The sequence below is a fragment of the Bombus impatiens genome, unplaced genomic scaffold, assembly GCF_000188095.3.
Source record: "Bombus impatiens unplaced genomic scaffold, BIMP_2.2 scf_0685, whole genome shotgun sequence".
NCBI classification, from domain to species: Eukaryota; Metazoa; Arthropoda; class Insecta; order Hymenoptera; family Apidae; genus Bombus; species Bombus impatiens.
The window spans coordinates 33,959-51,131 of NT_177104.1; the positions used below are offsets into that span (position 1 = coordinate 33,959).

Here is a 17,173-nt window from a genome sequence, read left to right on the forward strand (position 1 = left end):
GTTAGGAGGGTGGTGAATGGAAGGTTGTCGAGCCTAGGAAAAAGAAGAAAGGCATGGCGAGACCAGGTGCTGCCAAGGCGTCGGAGTTCTCGCCATTCCCCCAAAAGGAGGGCCGGTGCAGGCAAATAGGAAGGTGGTTCTCCCTCGCCTTGCGCGATCATCTGCGGTGACTCTAACGTTGGGCAAGGGGATGAAGACATCGTGCGCCGCTATGCTGGCGACGGCTAGACAGAAAGTCCCGCTAGCCGAAGTCGGTATTAAGCGAGACGATAATTGGGGACATGACTCTGGAAGTTCCCGGGGATAAAGAGACATGGCACCCGCGCTTGCAGCACGGCTGGCCCCAGCCCTGGATCTGGCCACGGTAAGAGTCGCAGCTCCAACAAGAACGACGGAGATGAGGGTGACTGGGATCGACATCTCAGTCGGCAAGGAGGAGCTTCGGGACACCCTGTCTGTGTCCGGGTAATGTGGGGGCATTGGAGGTTCGAGTAAAAGACATATCGGATAACATAACGTGCTTACGACAGACTCAAGTGTTTCAGTAAGACATCTATCTTATTAAAACTTGTGATTTCTATGGACTCGACCATTAATGTTCCATTAATATTCAAATTCATCCATCTTGAAATAGCTCCTCTCAACTCGAATTCTTTAAATTAACAATCTGACATTTAATTTATGATTAAAATCAAATCAATTCGTGAAACGCTGTTCTATTTAAATTATCGGTTACACTTTATTAATTGATGTGTATGGAATTAACTGTGTTTATATAAACATCGCTATATTGTGGTGGTATACCAACTCTTCAAAATTGTAACAAGCTAGGATGCACTGTAATCCACCTCACCCACTTTATGTCCACTTCTTGGCAGGTAAGACGGAAGGAGATGAGGCATCTCCCTTGCCAATAATCCTCCGACTCTTTTAAGGTAACCTTCAAACTCTTAGCACTCCCTTTCTGCAGTGCTGCACTACTACGAAACTATCTGGTGGAGATAGAAGGAACATTTCCTCTTCTGGATGAGATTTTTTCAAAAATCTTATCTTTTTTATCTATGTAATCTTTAAATTAATGGGCAAATTCTCGTACGCATGTTGCCATGGGCGAAAATTCTATATGCATTAGCAACTCTGTATATCGGAATTCGTTTCACCCTCCTCAGCTTTTTAGAATTGCGCTTTAGGTCCACAGCTATCTGCCATGGGGAGCCATGCTCCGTAATGAACAACGGATTGCCAAATCGAATAATATAATCTACTGACATAAGTTGCCAGATCGCCGGCGTTAAAAAGAAGGCGGTGCAGTTTTTTCGAAAACTCTCATGCCTTCTTTTCACCCTCGCTCAATGTCATCTGCATATTTTTTTCTAACATCAAATAAAACTCCCAAATATCTCACGAGTACTTTAGACCTTATTATCGGTTATTATAATACGACTAGCTAAAGAATCGGAGACCAGCTGAATTCTCTTTCTAGTTAGCAAGAATATCTCCGCTTTTGTTTCGCTATATTCAGCTGGTATTCGTCGAATTAGTCAAAGATGCACGCAAAAGACGAATTTAGTTTTCTCCTTATTTTCTCAACGTTCTTGTCAGAAGGGTTTGTGGCAGCACTCGACAGCACAAATACCATCACTCGACACTAACTAGAGTCGGACGACGGCAACGCACTGGTTAGCGCCTTAGGTTACGAACGTTCGGGACCCGGGTTCAAATCCTGGCGCCCCTACTCCGATTTTTCTTCCACAATTCTTATATAAGAAGAAAAATACAGCAGTACCCCGGCAGCGACATCTACAGCCAACAGCTACAATTATCACGGACAACACAATACACCTCAGGTCAAATCGTCAGTGTAGTAAGAAATATCTGAGAACGCCATTATAGATAATGTTTCACAAAGTTGGTCCCAGTGTGGAATCTTTTGGACCATCCCTCTCCCTATGAACAGAAATTTTATTCATACTTGTTTTAAAATCAATCCAAATGTGTCTGTACTCAAATGTAGTGAAAACAATTCATCGAAACTGTTTTGATTACTTGTGAGAAATTCCTATTATCAGCTTCTCGTACCCTTAACCCTTAAATCCTTAAATAAATCACAAGCTTAGCCACTTTGTGAAGATCGTCGATGGATCCTCTCCTTTTTCTAATACCGATCTGAAAGTTTGCAAGACTATGAGGCCCCAAAACGAGACAATTTGGTTTCAATTACACATTCCCATATCTACGTAATGCTTAAAAAGTTCTCTAATGGTCGGCAATCGGATGGGGAGGAAAAGACTCTCCCTCCTCTATTTCTTAATAAGAACTAGGCAAACCTCTTTCTATTTTGGGGGAATCTTTCCATAAGTAAAAGTATTGTTATATAGAACGCAAAAGTCCTATGGCCTGTTATCAATCAGAAGTTTCACAATTTTTCTGACTTCGGGCTAAATAGCAAAATAGCTGCTGTCTAAGGCGACTATCACGAATTGATCAACAGGAATTGCCGCAGTGTTCCATCATGTATCCGTTACGCCTCGATACGCAACGAAGAAGCGCCCAACCTATCTTAGTAAAATCACTTTTGCGATAACCGACCTATAAGGCGTTGTCAATTAAACAGTAGAACTATTTCTGGAAATCTTGTTTACTTTTCAAGATATCTATGCGTAATTCATTCCTTTTGCCCTTAAATATAGGTTCCAAAGCAGTCACATCCTGGATTCTTTTCTTTTCGAGTCCTATGAACCCAACGTCTCACGCTATTCGTTTCTTTTCTAAAGGTAGCAATTTCGTCACTTCACCAATAATTCGCCCAGTTTACTCTTTTGAGATTAATGTCACATAAATCCTGTATTGCTATGTTGTATCTAACAAAATGATCCAACTTTTGTTCTTCATAGGTGCTCCACTCTGAGATCGTATTGTCGTAAAGAACAAGTAGAGCCTCGCTGTCGAGATTATTCAGATTATAACCATATTTCGAATTAAAATCCTTCGAAACAATTAATCGAAAATCGGATCTTCTAGCTTCGATAATGTCGACCTCCGATATGTACAAATATAATTGAAATACTGCCACAATCAAATGTTCGGTGAAGTGTAACAACTAAAAAATCTAGCGTTATCCGAAATTTCGAAGACAAACCCATTGTTACTTTTGGCAGAGCCCGCACCATAGTAAACATTATTATGTCTTGTTGCCTAAATTGCCATATTGTCGTCTTAGTCAGTGTGCCAGCCATTACTTATGGAATGCGGTTTTATGGAAAGCTCAATTGCTGTCTTATACAGCAACTTGTGGGCTAACTTGTATCTATTACAGTTTACTTACAAAAATTTTATTTTTGTATCATCAACGATGTTGTCTGATTAATTAATTCCCTATAAATAAGACAAGGCAGAGAGGCCGTTACATGATTTATTTTACCTTCATCCATGTTTCTCTTTTTACATATAACGCACCTTTGAGGCGTGGGCAGTTTTTCTGATGTATCCCTCGGCGCTACTTCTTCCACGTAACTCTTTTCCATTTAATATTTAATTAAATTTAAATTCAGCGCTCGTACGATCAAATCCGTAGCAACAGGAGCATCAAACGACTGGCGGTACAATCTGAAGAGGAAAATTTATAAGGCCCATTTCAATCCTTTTACCTTCTTTTATTTTATCCCTAAATTCGCCTGAAATCTCGACCAGAACAGTTCGCGTACCATTGAAGCTTCTTCTTAACCCTTAGAGTGCTGAATACTCGAGGCCTATGCGGTCCGTACGGACGGCGCTCGGCCAGCGCTGACGATCGCTGTAGACGGAGTACTTTTCCGCTAGACTGAACTCTGTTGATTAACTATTCAAAGAGCAAATCGTAATAAGTTATAGTCATTCTTTTGCACGAGATTAAATGATTCGAGAGCGTTATTTTGTAGTATTAATTATTTATTATAAACATTGAAATTTACAATAAACTAGAATTTGGGTAATAAACTAGAAAACAATAAACTAGAAAACTAAATTTAGTAAATATAATACAAGTTAATAATTCAGTTGTGTGTGAAAAATTTAATACAATTATCGATACATAATCCGACATCGCATTTTCTGCATTTGTATCGCGTGTCGCTCCTTCTCTTATTTTTCAAACAAACAACACATTTTCTTCTTGATAATTGTGTTGTGCCAGCACGATTAGGGCATTTTGATGGAAAATGTCTATCAATTAAACAAAATGGTAAATCCTCAGACTTTCTCTTTCCTCCTCCTACCATGTTCCTACGTTGGAAATATTTTCGTAAAATGTGTCTTATCAACACTAAATGAAATTCACTAAATTTTTGTTTCGAAGCAGTAGATTTTTGATATAAAATATTTATCTCACACAAACGTAATAGTATTACTTCTGCATAGGTGTACGGAAATATTGACTAACGCATATATGCGTTCTTGGTTCACACCGATAGCTTTCGCTAAACGCATATATGCGTCCATAGCACTCTAAGGGTTAAGGCCCCCAATTCAACGTCTTCCTCTTTGTCGGTACGTAGAGCGACCGTGGTATTATTGACTATTTCTCCTTTCTCAATGATAGAATCAAGATCTCTACACTGAAATGTAATCGTCTGATTCATTGCTTTAACCACAGTGTCTTCGCCCAGTACTTTTTTTATATCCTCATTCAAGGCAGTTATTCTTCTTCATCTCGATGAGAAGTGTTCCTATCCTTTTTCTATATTTTCCAGTATTTTCACCAATCTTTAAGGTGATAGCTCATTGTGAAGCTCAGTAAAATCTTTACCTTTATCGATTATAACAAGAATTGCATCGTTTTTCGTTCAAAGTTTTCTTCTGAACTGAGGTTCTCTTAGAGATCCCGTCGTAAGTCTATCAGAGTTGACTTTATCTCCCTTTTGAACGCTACTGTGTATTGTGAATTCGACTTTTTATGCAATTTCAATGCATAAAGAGAATGAATGAACGAAAAGATTATATGTACAGCGCCACTTAAAAGATTTAAATTCAGTGATAGAAAAATGCACTTTTAAAGTTTCTGTTTACAGAAATATAATAAATCAATATAATAGATTCTTTGCTTATTACCAATGAAATTTAATTTAAAATATTTGTTTACTGACGAATAGCAATTTATTGATATTATATACTACGTATTGAAGAATAAAATTGAACTGTTTATTTTGTTTTGACTCCTCTTAAAAGGGAAACAATGATCTGACCCAAATCTCTAATCTTCGCATTCTCTTGACTCATATGTTGAATTTTGATTAGTTATATCGAAGCGATCTTCCTCGTTTGTTAGTGATATTTGTTCTGTTGGCAGATAGAATAAGATATCATAGTAATAAAAATATTAACTGGGATATAACAAATTGAAATAGCAAAACACAGACGTCGGTCAAGAAGTGTGTGATGTAAAATATTTTCCGAATATATCTGACATACATCGGATACATCTCACAAATACAAACATTTGTTCTTACGTCAAATAAGGATAAAGTACTGATATATGCATCACAAGTTAAACATCGAGATAAATAATTCTGTAAGCATTTTCCGTAACCATGAAATTATATGATATAAGCTTTTCAACACTTAGGCAACCGAATAGGGAGATCTCCCTTTTTGACTTTAGCAACGCGTTTTATTTTATTTTATTTTTTTTTAGTCCGTTACGACTAAATAAAGTTATAATCGAACGGTACGACACTGTAAAAAAATATTGAAATGCATCATGAATTTTTAATTTCATGTTCAAGTTGTGTTATTTATCTTTAGTCGTCTTGAACGTTTTTAATATTACCTATATTTTTTTATACTTTTAAACACAATGTTTTGTATAAACATTGAAATCGTTAAATAAAATCATTACCACAAAATATAATTAACTACTTAGAGAATTTTTAGACTTTTTTGTTTTTTAAGTACTGAAAATTGGTCCTCGATACTTGGAAAAATGCGCAATGGAAACGTATAGCACGCTGTGACGCGCGCTGGTTGGCTAAATGTTGAAAGATTTATATTCGAAATATAATGTAATAGTTTGAAACATCCTCTATATCTCCGCGAATACAGGGACAATTACGAAATTGTGCTTTCTTTCCTAAATTCTATTACAGTAGAGCCTTCTTTATCTGAACATCCATTATCCGAATACAGTATTATTCGAACGTTCTGCTATCCCAACATAGTACTTCTCAGTAATAAATATCTTTTTCCATTTCAGGTATGTACATATTGAATTGGTGTTCGTATACAATGTATTCTTTCCTTAATTCAATTGAGTGACTGTTAATTGTAAGAATTTGGTACAGAACTTGTTGCGATTTATCAACTAGACGGCGATGAGCCCGGTGCAAACTGTTATCTTGAGGTCGCGGTCCTTGAACGATATTACCGCTCAAGGTGGAGGTAGACTAACGATGCAGAGTAATCTTGTGTTTAGTTGGTTTATTTGCAGTTTAGTATACATTGCGATGGTCGGAATTCGCGTGAGACCTCTACTTCGTGAGAAAAATTGAAAACAGTACTTCAAAATTAGGGTCAAAGCTGGCCCCGCCAGCTTTACTTAATATTTACAAATATCTGCAAATTGATATTGCCAAACTATTGTATATCAATGTATTAGTTGAAGCCCACGGAATTCATTGAACCTAACAGGAATCGTATAGTTCTTGTAATTTTGCTATAAATTGAGGTCAAAGTTAAAAAATTGCAATCGTGTTGAACAGTTTAATCTAACGCTGCGTCTCCCCACGAAGCAGACGGTGCATTCGGGCGCTGCCTTACAGAAAAAACCCTGAATATCGGCGCCAGTGTCAACGTGTTAATTTGCCTTTTTTGTGTTATGTGCGTGCCATTCAATTGGATATTTGGTGTTTTCCGTTTTCTTAGTGTAAATCTAATATGGTGGCATTTACTGGGGTTTGCTTTTATTTGTTTATCTTGTAGCCACTTTTCTATTTTTGTGATGTGTTCTTGTAGTAATTTGACTGCTGTTTCTGGGTTAGTGTGCCTGACTAGTACAACTGTGTCGTCCGCGAATGTCAGTATTTTGCTATTAGTAGTTGTTGGTATGTTGGCCGTGTATAGTGTATATAATGTTGGGCCTAAGACACTTCCTTGCGGTACCCCTGCCTTCATGTTTTTACTTCAGAATATACATCCTTTATTTTTACTATAAAGGTTGGGATTAGGTTGGGTATGATTTGAGTAAGTAATGGATTTATTCCGGGAAGTGTTTTTTGATTGTTTGTAAGAGGCTTTCATGGTCCACTTTGTCAAATGCTTTCTCAATGTACATGAAGAGGGATGTACAGCATTGTTTCTTTTCTATTGCTAGTAAAATTTCGTTGACGAGCCTGTGCATTTGCTCTATAGTGGAGTGTTTGTTACTGAATCCAAATTGGTAATCTGGTACTAATTTTTTTTCTCTATTGTTGGTTTTAGGCGATCGCATATTATTTTCTCTAGTATTTTGGAAAGCACAGGAAGTAGCGATATTGGTCTGTAAAATGCAGTTTGGTGTGTGTCTTTGCCTGGCTTAGCTAACATTATGATCTGTGCTAGCTTCTAGAATTCTTAAAATTGCATTGAATATTATTGTGATTAAACGTATTGCTTTTGAAGGAAGGTTTTTAAAAATTTTACCATTGATTAGGTCGATTCCTGGTGTTTTATTGTATTTTGTTTTCTCGATTATGATTCTAACTTGTTGTGCTGTTGTATTAAATATGTCTTCGTCTCAATGACATTTGGTTTTACTGTTGTTAGTATTATATGGAGTAAATGTGTTACAAAGGTGGTTGAAGAATTCTGCAGCTTGCTCTTCGTTGCTTCTGGCCTATGTGTTGTCTGCTTTTCTGATTGCTGGGATTAGTTTTATTGGCTTCCTTATTTTATTCGTCGCTTTTCATAGAGAGTAGTTGGCATTCGCGTGCACAGAAAGTGTTTCTATGAATTTTGAGAATTCGTTACTATTATGATCTTTTATTTTACTTTTTACTTTCTTTGCGAGTTTGTTTGGATGTTTTTTGTTTTCACGTGTTCTATGTTTTTGCTATTTTGCTTTCGCTTTCCTTTTTTCTCTGATTTTGTCAAGGATATTTGGTTTTGTTTGGTTTATAAATAATAGTTAGCCATGCTGCTTCTTGCATGATTTCTGTCAATGTTGTTACTGCCTGTTCGATGCGTTTGGGTGTTTTTAATGGAATATTGCAGTAGATTTCGCTCTTGATTAGTTCTTTAAATGTTTGCCATTTGGTACTCTTATTGCAAAGTGACTCTGATTTGTTATTAAATATTGGTTTGCTTGTATATTCTATTATTATCGGTGTATGATGGAAGCTAAGCTCCAGACTGGGTGTTACTTTTAATTTGTTTGTGTTTGCTCCTTTTATACCTGCAAAATTAAGCAAGTCAGCAATTTTGTTTAGATCTGTCTGCCAGTGTGTTGGTCTTCCTGTGGATGATATGTTGAGATTATTAGTTCTAATAAATTTTTCTAGTGTTCTACCTCGGGGCGTGTTAATTCTTGAACCCTATAGCGTGTGCTTTGCATTGAAGTCTCCCGCTGCTATGTAATTACTTACGTTGAAAGAATTACGTGTCTTAGCAGCCAAAAAGTTATGGATATTCAATATTTAGAGAAGCTATCGATTAAACTTAATTTGTATTTGAAATAAATGAAATTTCACACAAGAATAGTGATTGTTGTATTATGAGAAAATTCCATTATCCGAACAGTATGGCTGCTTATAAATTCTCATAAAGAAGACTCTACTGTACTTGCATCAGTTCTGTACAATATTGTAAAGTGGGAAAATATTTTTATTTATAGTAATCCATTCTTCGTGTTCATAATAATTTCTATAAGACTTGATTTTTAATTTAACTTACATTCGATTGCACCTTAAAGCGTTAAACATTGTTCCAAATTCTGTGGGATCCTTGCATCGATCACAAGTACATTCAAAAAATTTTGTTTTAAGAAGATGGTGTCTTCTGTTTGCAGTACCCCACAATGGATCCGTATAACATATAGAAATGTGGTCTCCTAAAATATTTCATACAAATTCATACAGTTGCATTTATCTACAACATTTAGGCTAAGAACAGACAATTTATTCGACGCGATTTTTGACGAATTGGTCACATCGCCTTATACTCTATAGCTGAATTGCTTACAGAAAAAGACACAGAATTTATTAATTTCGCACAAATATTTTCAATTCTACCATCGCAAGCGCTTTTATTCTTTACACCGTTGATTTATTTTCATCCATGGAAGGTACAAGTACACACAAGAAACAGTTCTTTAGCATAAATGTATGTATATGTAGTATCGTGGACGAAAAGCCTAAGAGATATCGGGCGAACCATGAACAATGTCGCGAGAGCCGAGGCGCCGTCGGGTCCATCAATGTGTCATCGGTCTTTTCAAGTGCATAGTTTCGTAGAAAAGACCTACGTGACCCTGGCTACGAGTGTCTGCAGAACACGTGTGCGGTGGGCCTAGCAAAAGACAATAGAATGCTACAACGGCCAGAGAGTCAGTCGAGAAACAGAGTTTGCGAGTGGCGTTGCCGAGAGACTGTTGATTGCATTTTGTGAAAGTCGAGTCGCTATCCAATTATTTAGTTGTGCTGTTTTCTGTACGTTTGGTGTGAATAGTTCAGGTTAAACAACAATCGTCTTTTTCTGTCCGATTAACATCTGTATCATCCATTCCTTGTAAATATATTATATCACGATATTACATATATATATATACACGAATAGAGCATACAGCTGGAACCACTTCGATCACTGCATCTTCACTATTTCAGTGAAAAGTATTTCAGATAAAAGTTGAATGGTATTGAGGTTATTCGGTGTGTAAACAGAGAAAACACGTGGATAAATTGTAAGGTAGAAAATATATTTAAATAGAAGTGTAATAAGTAAAAATACAATTTGAGCTGGTCCAGATCCGCACGCTAGCTGTGTTACCTAATAACTGAAAAACCCCGAAGCCAACGTCGCCTGTCTACTGTTTATGGCCTGACTTCGTCACAGTCTTTTGTCTACACGCTGTCGATGGCTTCAGTGCTTGAGAAAACTAAAAAAGACCAGATGTAGAGTTTTCTTAGAAGTGGTAACCACTTCAACAAATGGTTTCAAGGAGGACAGAATTTGACGCGATTAGTGTCTTTGTAGGAGAATGCGTAAAATACATATGAAGGCCAGATCTGTCTTCTTAAATGAAATCATATACTTTTTATTATGTTAGTCTATCCAACTCATAATTCTATATAAAAAAGAATTAACCTATTAATATTAAAAACCATTTATAAGTGGCATAACTGAAGCCACCGCAATAACTCTAAAAATAGTAACTTGAATTCAAGCAGTTGACAAAAATCAAAACTTGTTGACCTCCTGCGCATCTTGAAACCACTTATATTTGAACTTATATTTGAACTTATATTTGAAAAATTTGTCACGAAAATCATGACATACACAGTGATCGAAGTGGTTCCGGTTACCTTCATTCCGTATATTAAATATTGTCAGTAGATGTCCATATTACGTATTCATAGGAAATTTTAAAGTGTAAAATTACACAAAGTGCGTATAATGTGATAAAAGAATTTTCTACCGAGATTCCTTCCTACCTATATTCTCAAGAAGATGAATTTGCATAAAAACACTCAATCCAATTATTAGCAAATTTCTATCGTAACATATAAAGATGTCCACATAGTTGATGATTCGTTTATGTTTTGAAGAATGGCTGTAACAAAAGCTAATATTTTAAATTACTTATTGTCTTACTTAGAAAGAGAGGAAGAGATAAGCATGGATATTTACATAAATATTGGAAAATTATTTTGCTGTAAGTTTCTTCAATCGACATTGTAATATTTTCAATCAACATGGACTTCACTACTCGTATATGTAATCAACAGTTTCTAATTGAAATCTATTTTGTAATAGTACTGTGACTAATTTCTATAAAATTTATTTGGTATTCTCAACGTCTTTTTGTCGATTCTCGTCACCGACTTTCGTGAAAACTACCCTGTGTGTACAGTTAAGAAACAGTTAAAAGAGCCTATTACTTCTTTAAAAATTGCTTTGCATGTTCTTAGTCATAATGATGCTTCTATATGTATATATACAGGTCATTTATATGTCGGAGATGAAAGGACACCAGAGCCTACCCTTTGGAACTTTGGGAAAAACCCTTAAAATTATAATCTAGATTCTTTAGTCAATCCGATTGCATTTGTTCAATATTTGTAATAGTGAGCTTGGGTTCGAGGCGACAACCAGTCGCCGAACGTACCTGCGGTCAGGGGGATAAACGTTTTGTCTAACAAAGATATAGGGTAATAGTATAGCTTTCCTTAAAAGAAATACTTGTAGCAGCACTCGGCATTAAACATTCCAACGGTTTCTGTCCCGTGGCTCGCCACACGCAGACCCTATTCTTCGGGCAAGACGATCATCATATGTTAACGCATCTCCACGGTACATGTTCAGCTAGCCCAAGGACCCGTTATAAATCTTAAGTCCTTCAAACAGACAAACAGTCTTTGTTCCAACTACGGGAAGATAGAGGAACTTTATTTTTTTCTCACGAACGACGCTTTCCGCTAGCAACTTTCCCTCAAGGGCGGCTAGCATCCTTCTCTAACCACCAACATGGAAATTGACCAATTAACAGCAACATCAATTTCTAACGCTTTCCGAACGAAGGCCTCTCTCCACGAATCTGGTGATCTCATGCCCTTAGACACACCCCATTATAGTTTTCCTCTGCAACATCACCGTGACGGAGAGACACACTCTCTCGCGCACTCTCAGCAACTAATTACACAGCGTTTTGATCAGTGAATTTCTCACGCTCTAACATAGAGTCCAACTTAGACTTTGACGAAACAATAAATTCGTTATCCCGTTGACCGCGGATATCGAACCCGAGGTTATTGTCATTAGAGTCGCGAGTGCCCAGTCGCCGTCGTTAATTGTCAAGTCTGTAGTATCCATACTTGTGTTAATAAACTGTATCTTTGTTATACCACAACGATGGCTAATTTTAATGAAGATTCATCAAACAGCCACAACCCTACCCACAACGCCAACCCGACATATAAATATGTGATATCAAATTATTTGTAAATATCAAAACGGTAAAAAAGGTTAATATATAGAAATACTGGATAAATGATAAACAATTTAACTTTACACTACAAAATGTTTATGTAGACGTCAGCCGTTTTGCCTCAGCGTACACATTTGCCCGAATGACAGACAAAACGTTCAATAACATCATTTGTTAAGCAGAGCCGAAATGTTCAACACACATATGCACACGTGTAATATAGAGTATTCTAGTCACTCATCGAAAAACATTGCCAGCGTATTCTATAATTAAGAATAAAAGAACCATATAAACATAGGCTTATAAACTTTTTATTAAAAAGTCGTAATGATGATACGAAATTAGCGAAATTTTCGTTTAAATATAATAGGCAACGAGTACCAACAATGTCGCACCTCAACAACGTCGAGTAATTCTTTGGTTCAACCAGATTTTTAATTGCAGGCAATTGTAAACGAAAAAATTCATGTAACAAGATTTAATGCACGCCAGGAATCAATATAAAGAAATCAATGAGAAGTTTGTAATATAACGAGTTTACTTTTTTTGCATTTCCACTGGAACAAATAAAACTGATATAAATATCCTCAATCTGTATCTTTTATCGAACGAAAAATTAGTCGGTTGTTTCGCCTTTGTGTTCTAATTTTTTAGAAATGCATTAGCACAACATTTTTCCCCTTATTTTTAGTCATAGCATATGCCAACACCGTTTTGCACAAAAGACTGGAATATGCCGTACTATTTGTTGCTCAGAAAATGATATTTGAGACTGCAGAGTAGCAAGAGCATTACTCTGCTACTTCGCTCACCATCACACGATGTCGTATGGTCTTACTTGTAGATGCAAAGTTTTTAACCGACACGCATATCTATTTTTGTGATTGGGGCTATCCAAAACAACAAAAATGAAAGCTACATTCTTTCCAAGTGCCTTCTTCTGAACAACGAGTTATATACAGGGTGTTCGACTACAGATGTAAAAAAATTTAGGGGGTGATTATTAAAGCTAAAATAAGATGAAAATCAAGAATAAAAAGGTCGTTTTATGGAGTAATGTGTAATAATACAAATTGTTGAACTGAATTTCACTTCTAGGAAAACTCTATATCTTCTCTAGTGTTTAGTTTTAGCACAACGATCCTCTTTACAGCGGCTTTTCTGGTTTCTATTATAGTGCCGCGGAAAGATCGCCGACATACGGATAATGTCGATGATAAAGCGCAAATGCCGACAAGTCGAAAAGGTCGGAAAACTTCAATAGGTCTAACGGCCATCAATATATTTTAGCACCGCAGCCATTGATGTTCAGTTCACCGGAAAGTCCAGAGTCAAGAGTCGTTAATCGAGAGTTGCCATATCATACTACTGCATTAAGTGCACGTTAAGTAATCATCGTTTGCGGTTTAATCCACTGTAATAAATCCATCTATCAATACATTATCATATCGAATAGAAACCATTGGAAATTCTAATTTCTAACATTTCTGAATAAAGCATTTCTATAATACATTAATTCACACGTTTGCTCCCTCTATTCCGATATATATACGTCGAATCATGACCGTAACACGGGTCCGGGTCGCTATCATAGTAAGGGTTTGGGCTATGTAACGAATCTTCACTGGAGCTATCCATCTTCTTACACCACTGAAGTGACGTTTATTGACACAAATAAAGATATTACAGAGTTGGCTGGAATCACGATGGTTAGGCACTTGTGACATTGGTCTAAGACTCGATAACGAATCCGCGGTCAACGGGTTAGTAGGCTTATTTCTTCGTCAAAGTCTAAGTTGGAATTGACACCAAGCGTGGAGTAATTACAGATAACAAGGCGTAGTTAACTCGCCCAAGGGCTCGTACACCAGCAAGAGTGACTTTCCGTCACGGTGACGCTGTCGAGGAAAACTATGATGGGGCGTGTCTAAGAGCACGAGATCATCGGATTCGTGGAGAGACGTCTTCGTTCGGAAAGTGAGGGAAATTGACGTTGCTGTTGATTGGTCAATTTCCATGTTGGTGGTTAGAGATGGATGCTAGCCGCCCTTGAGGGAAAGTTGCTAGCGGGAAGCGTCGTTCGTGAGAAAAATAGATTTCCCCTATTTTCCCGTAGTTGGGACAAAGACTGTTTGTTTGTTTGAAGGACTTTAGTTAATTAAATCCTAAGATTTACAGCGGCTCCTCAAGCTAGCCAAACATGTACTGTGAAGATGCATTGACATCTAGTAATCATCTTGCTCGAAGAATAGGGTCTGCGTGTGGCGAGCCACAGGACAGAAAACGTTGGAATGTTTACTGTGGCGTGCCGCTACAGCTATTTCTTTTAAGGAGAGCTATAGAATTACTCCATCCCTATGTTACGTAAAAACGTTCATCCCGTAACCACGACTACGTTCAGCGACTTGTTGTCACCTCGAGCCCAAGCTCATTATCACAAATCTCGAACAATTATAATCGAGTTAAGTTATAGAGGCTAAAATATTGGGGGTTTTCCGAAGAATTCCGAAGAAAGGCTCCGGTGTCCTTTCATCTCCGACATATATAAAAACCTCAACGCAAATTAATGTGCAGCAAAATAAAAAATTATACTTATAGTATCGAATAACTCTTTTAAGTTTCTGGTAAGTAGGTATATCCAACAATACTTTTGAAAGAAGCACCTCAGCTATCGTGCCTGGCCCTGGTTAATTTCGAGAAAACTATACAAAGAAAATGAAAGCGTTGGTAAAGAATATCGTAAACTTTTTTCTGAACGAACTCTCCACTGCTACCTTGTTATGTAACATGTTGTAGTCAGGAGAATTGTATAAACATAAAGCTGGAGTTAATTGTAGATTCAATATAGGTTTAAGTTATTCCGCTGTAGATTTTTTCGGGCTTCTTCACTTTTAATTTTTTGAATATTTTTATTTCCTTTATTTTTTTATTCTTTTTATTTTTTGAATCTCTTTTATTAGTTCCAACGCGAGTGATTTGGGTGTGTGATGAGTATGTATTGTATACAGTGCGTGTTGTATGTACCGTGCTTATTGTGTATTTTGTTTCCAAGAAAATGGAGCATATATTGAACACGTACTGTAACATAAAACGATTGCTATTTTCGTTACAATTTTTCTATGTACAGCCTGAACACTTGTGGCGCGTGTGTGGTTTTTCTGTGTAACATGTAACAACAACAATAAACATTGTTTATATGTGTTACTATTTATTAATTTGAGGTGGTGTGTCGCGATAGGTGCGTAAGAAATACTCAGATGTTTTAACGAACAATTGCTTATTAAGAACGAATTAACAGTCAGAGTCAACAAATAACAATTAACAGATACGATCAACAAATAACTGGTAACAATTATCAAGTAACAATAGACAGCATGAGATCATTCGACGCGTTGCTATGCAATGGTACTGAGGAGTTATACATTTAACGGCGTAAGACAGACTGACTGCCCTTTTGTTCTGGATCGAACGGATTCTTCCCTTCGTTGCCCATCGATATCCCCCACTAACGTGCATCCATTAGCTGTGCCGCCGCGGCTGACACGTGTATGCTCTTTCGAGAATTCGGCGGAAAGAGCGTGAAGATATCGATGGTACATTGGGCATATCGGTGTTGCGCTTTGACGGTGTAACGTCAGTTCATATCAGAGACCAGGCCACACACCACGGACAGGATGGCATCCAGATGTCTGCATATCCTTGGCGCGCACCCTCAATAGTCTTAAGTGCCCACCAGGGGCCTTGACATTTTTATAGTTAAGGTCCTTCGGACCAAGCGAGTATTTCCTGTCTTAAATCTCTCTTTGCGTTTATTGTCTACCACGTGTTAGCTTAGAAAGTTTGTTTTCTCCACATTTGGTATGTTCCGTTGGCAACTTTCTCGCGAGGGCGGCTAAAACCCTTCCTGGTCCACCAACCGTCCCATTATCCAATCGGAGACGGTGTCTACTGCCCTCACTTCCTTAACCAAAATTGTCATCAACAAATCCGATAGTCCCGTGTCCTTAGACACACCCACCCCTAGCTTTCCTCAGACACAGTATCGTCAGTAAAACTTCAATTATTCTGTATCCTTAGAATAGTCAACATATCTATATCGGTCTCTACCCTTATAAGTCGCGTACTTAATGTATTGTTATAACTAAGTCTTACATAACGTAGTTGGAGTGAATTGTGATTTATGCTAATTCAGTGCGTGTTACATTGTGATTGGTGAATTCACAATAAAGGTTGATTAAGACAAAGTTAATTGTTGTGTTACGACTCAACTATATTTTATTTCCACCAATCAACCCTAAAAATTACGTGACAACGGCGTCGCGCTTTGTATCCAGAGCCGTTGGAAAGTTCCGTGGCCCATGCCGCTACAAATTATTTATAAACACAAAGGATTAGAGAAGAAATTAATCTTTTCTACTTGAAAATTTCATGAGTTTTATGTTGTTATGGATTTTAATTAGTAGACTGGTATAATACTTTTAATCTACGATTTTTCTCATAAAATGTTGCGCGGGATAGTTTACGTCTTCGAATGTCATGATCTTCCTCTCTACGACTTGTACCGGGTAAGCTGTTGCACACATATCGTTGATTTGAGAATCGCTGTGCAGCCTGATGGCTGACCAGGCAGCTGACCTATTCTCGTCCATGTGAGGAGGTTTGCATGCGTATAGGGGCATTTTAGGTAATTTTAACTGACAATAACTAAAAAACAAAACCGAAAACGCAATTTCTTTATTCTTGATTTCCATCTTTACTGTTCTTCAAAAATCACCCCTTAAATTCTTTTACACCTGTAGCCGAACACCCTCTATATTACTATACTTTATAGAATATATATATATATGTCGGGTGTACATTAAAATTAGGGTTAGGGGCGTAAAGCGAATCTTCGTTTGGATTACACGTCGTCGTTATGCAATAGAGAAGACATTGGCTAGTGCAAATACGATTACCATAGAACCGGACAAGTAACCGTGGTAATTAGATACTCGAGAGACTAATGACAATGATCCTAGGTTCAAT

General features: G+C 37.2%; 1 protein-coding gene and 1 long non-coding RNA gene across 4 annotated transcripts in view; one reads left to right on the forward strand and one right to left on the reverse strand.

Annotated features, from left to right (window-relative positions):
• The window catches only part of LOC100743563 (SET domain-containing protein SmydA-8-like), a 57,973-nt gene that overhangs the window by 27,681 nt on the left and 13,119 nt on the right, over nt 1-17,173 (reverse strand). For all 3 annotated transcript variants that reach the window (XM_003492364.4, XM_024370259.2, XM_012390058.3), the window contains one exon: nt 8,899-9,055. In XM_003492364.4, coding sequence (XP_003492412.2) covers nt 8,899-9,055 — 157 coding nt within the window. The remainder of the gene's footprint in view (nt 1-8,898; nt 9,056-17,173) is intronic.
• Nucleotides 4,814-17,173, forward strand: part of LOC105681259 — a 19,059-nt gene continuing 6,699 nt past the window's right edge. Inside the window, exons 1-2 of the long non-coding RNA XR_001102543.3 lie at nt 4,814-4,825; nt 7,786-7,792. This is a non-coding gene — a long non-coding RNA (uncharacterized LOC105681259). The remainder of the gene's footprint in view (nt 4,826-7,785; nt 7,793-17,173) is intronic.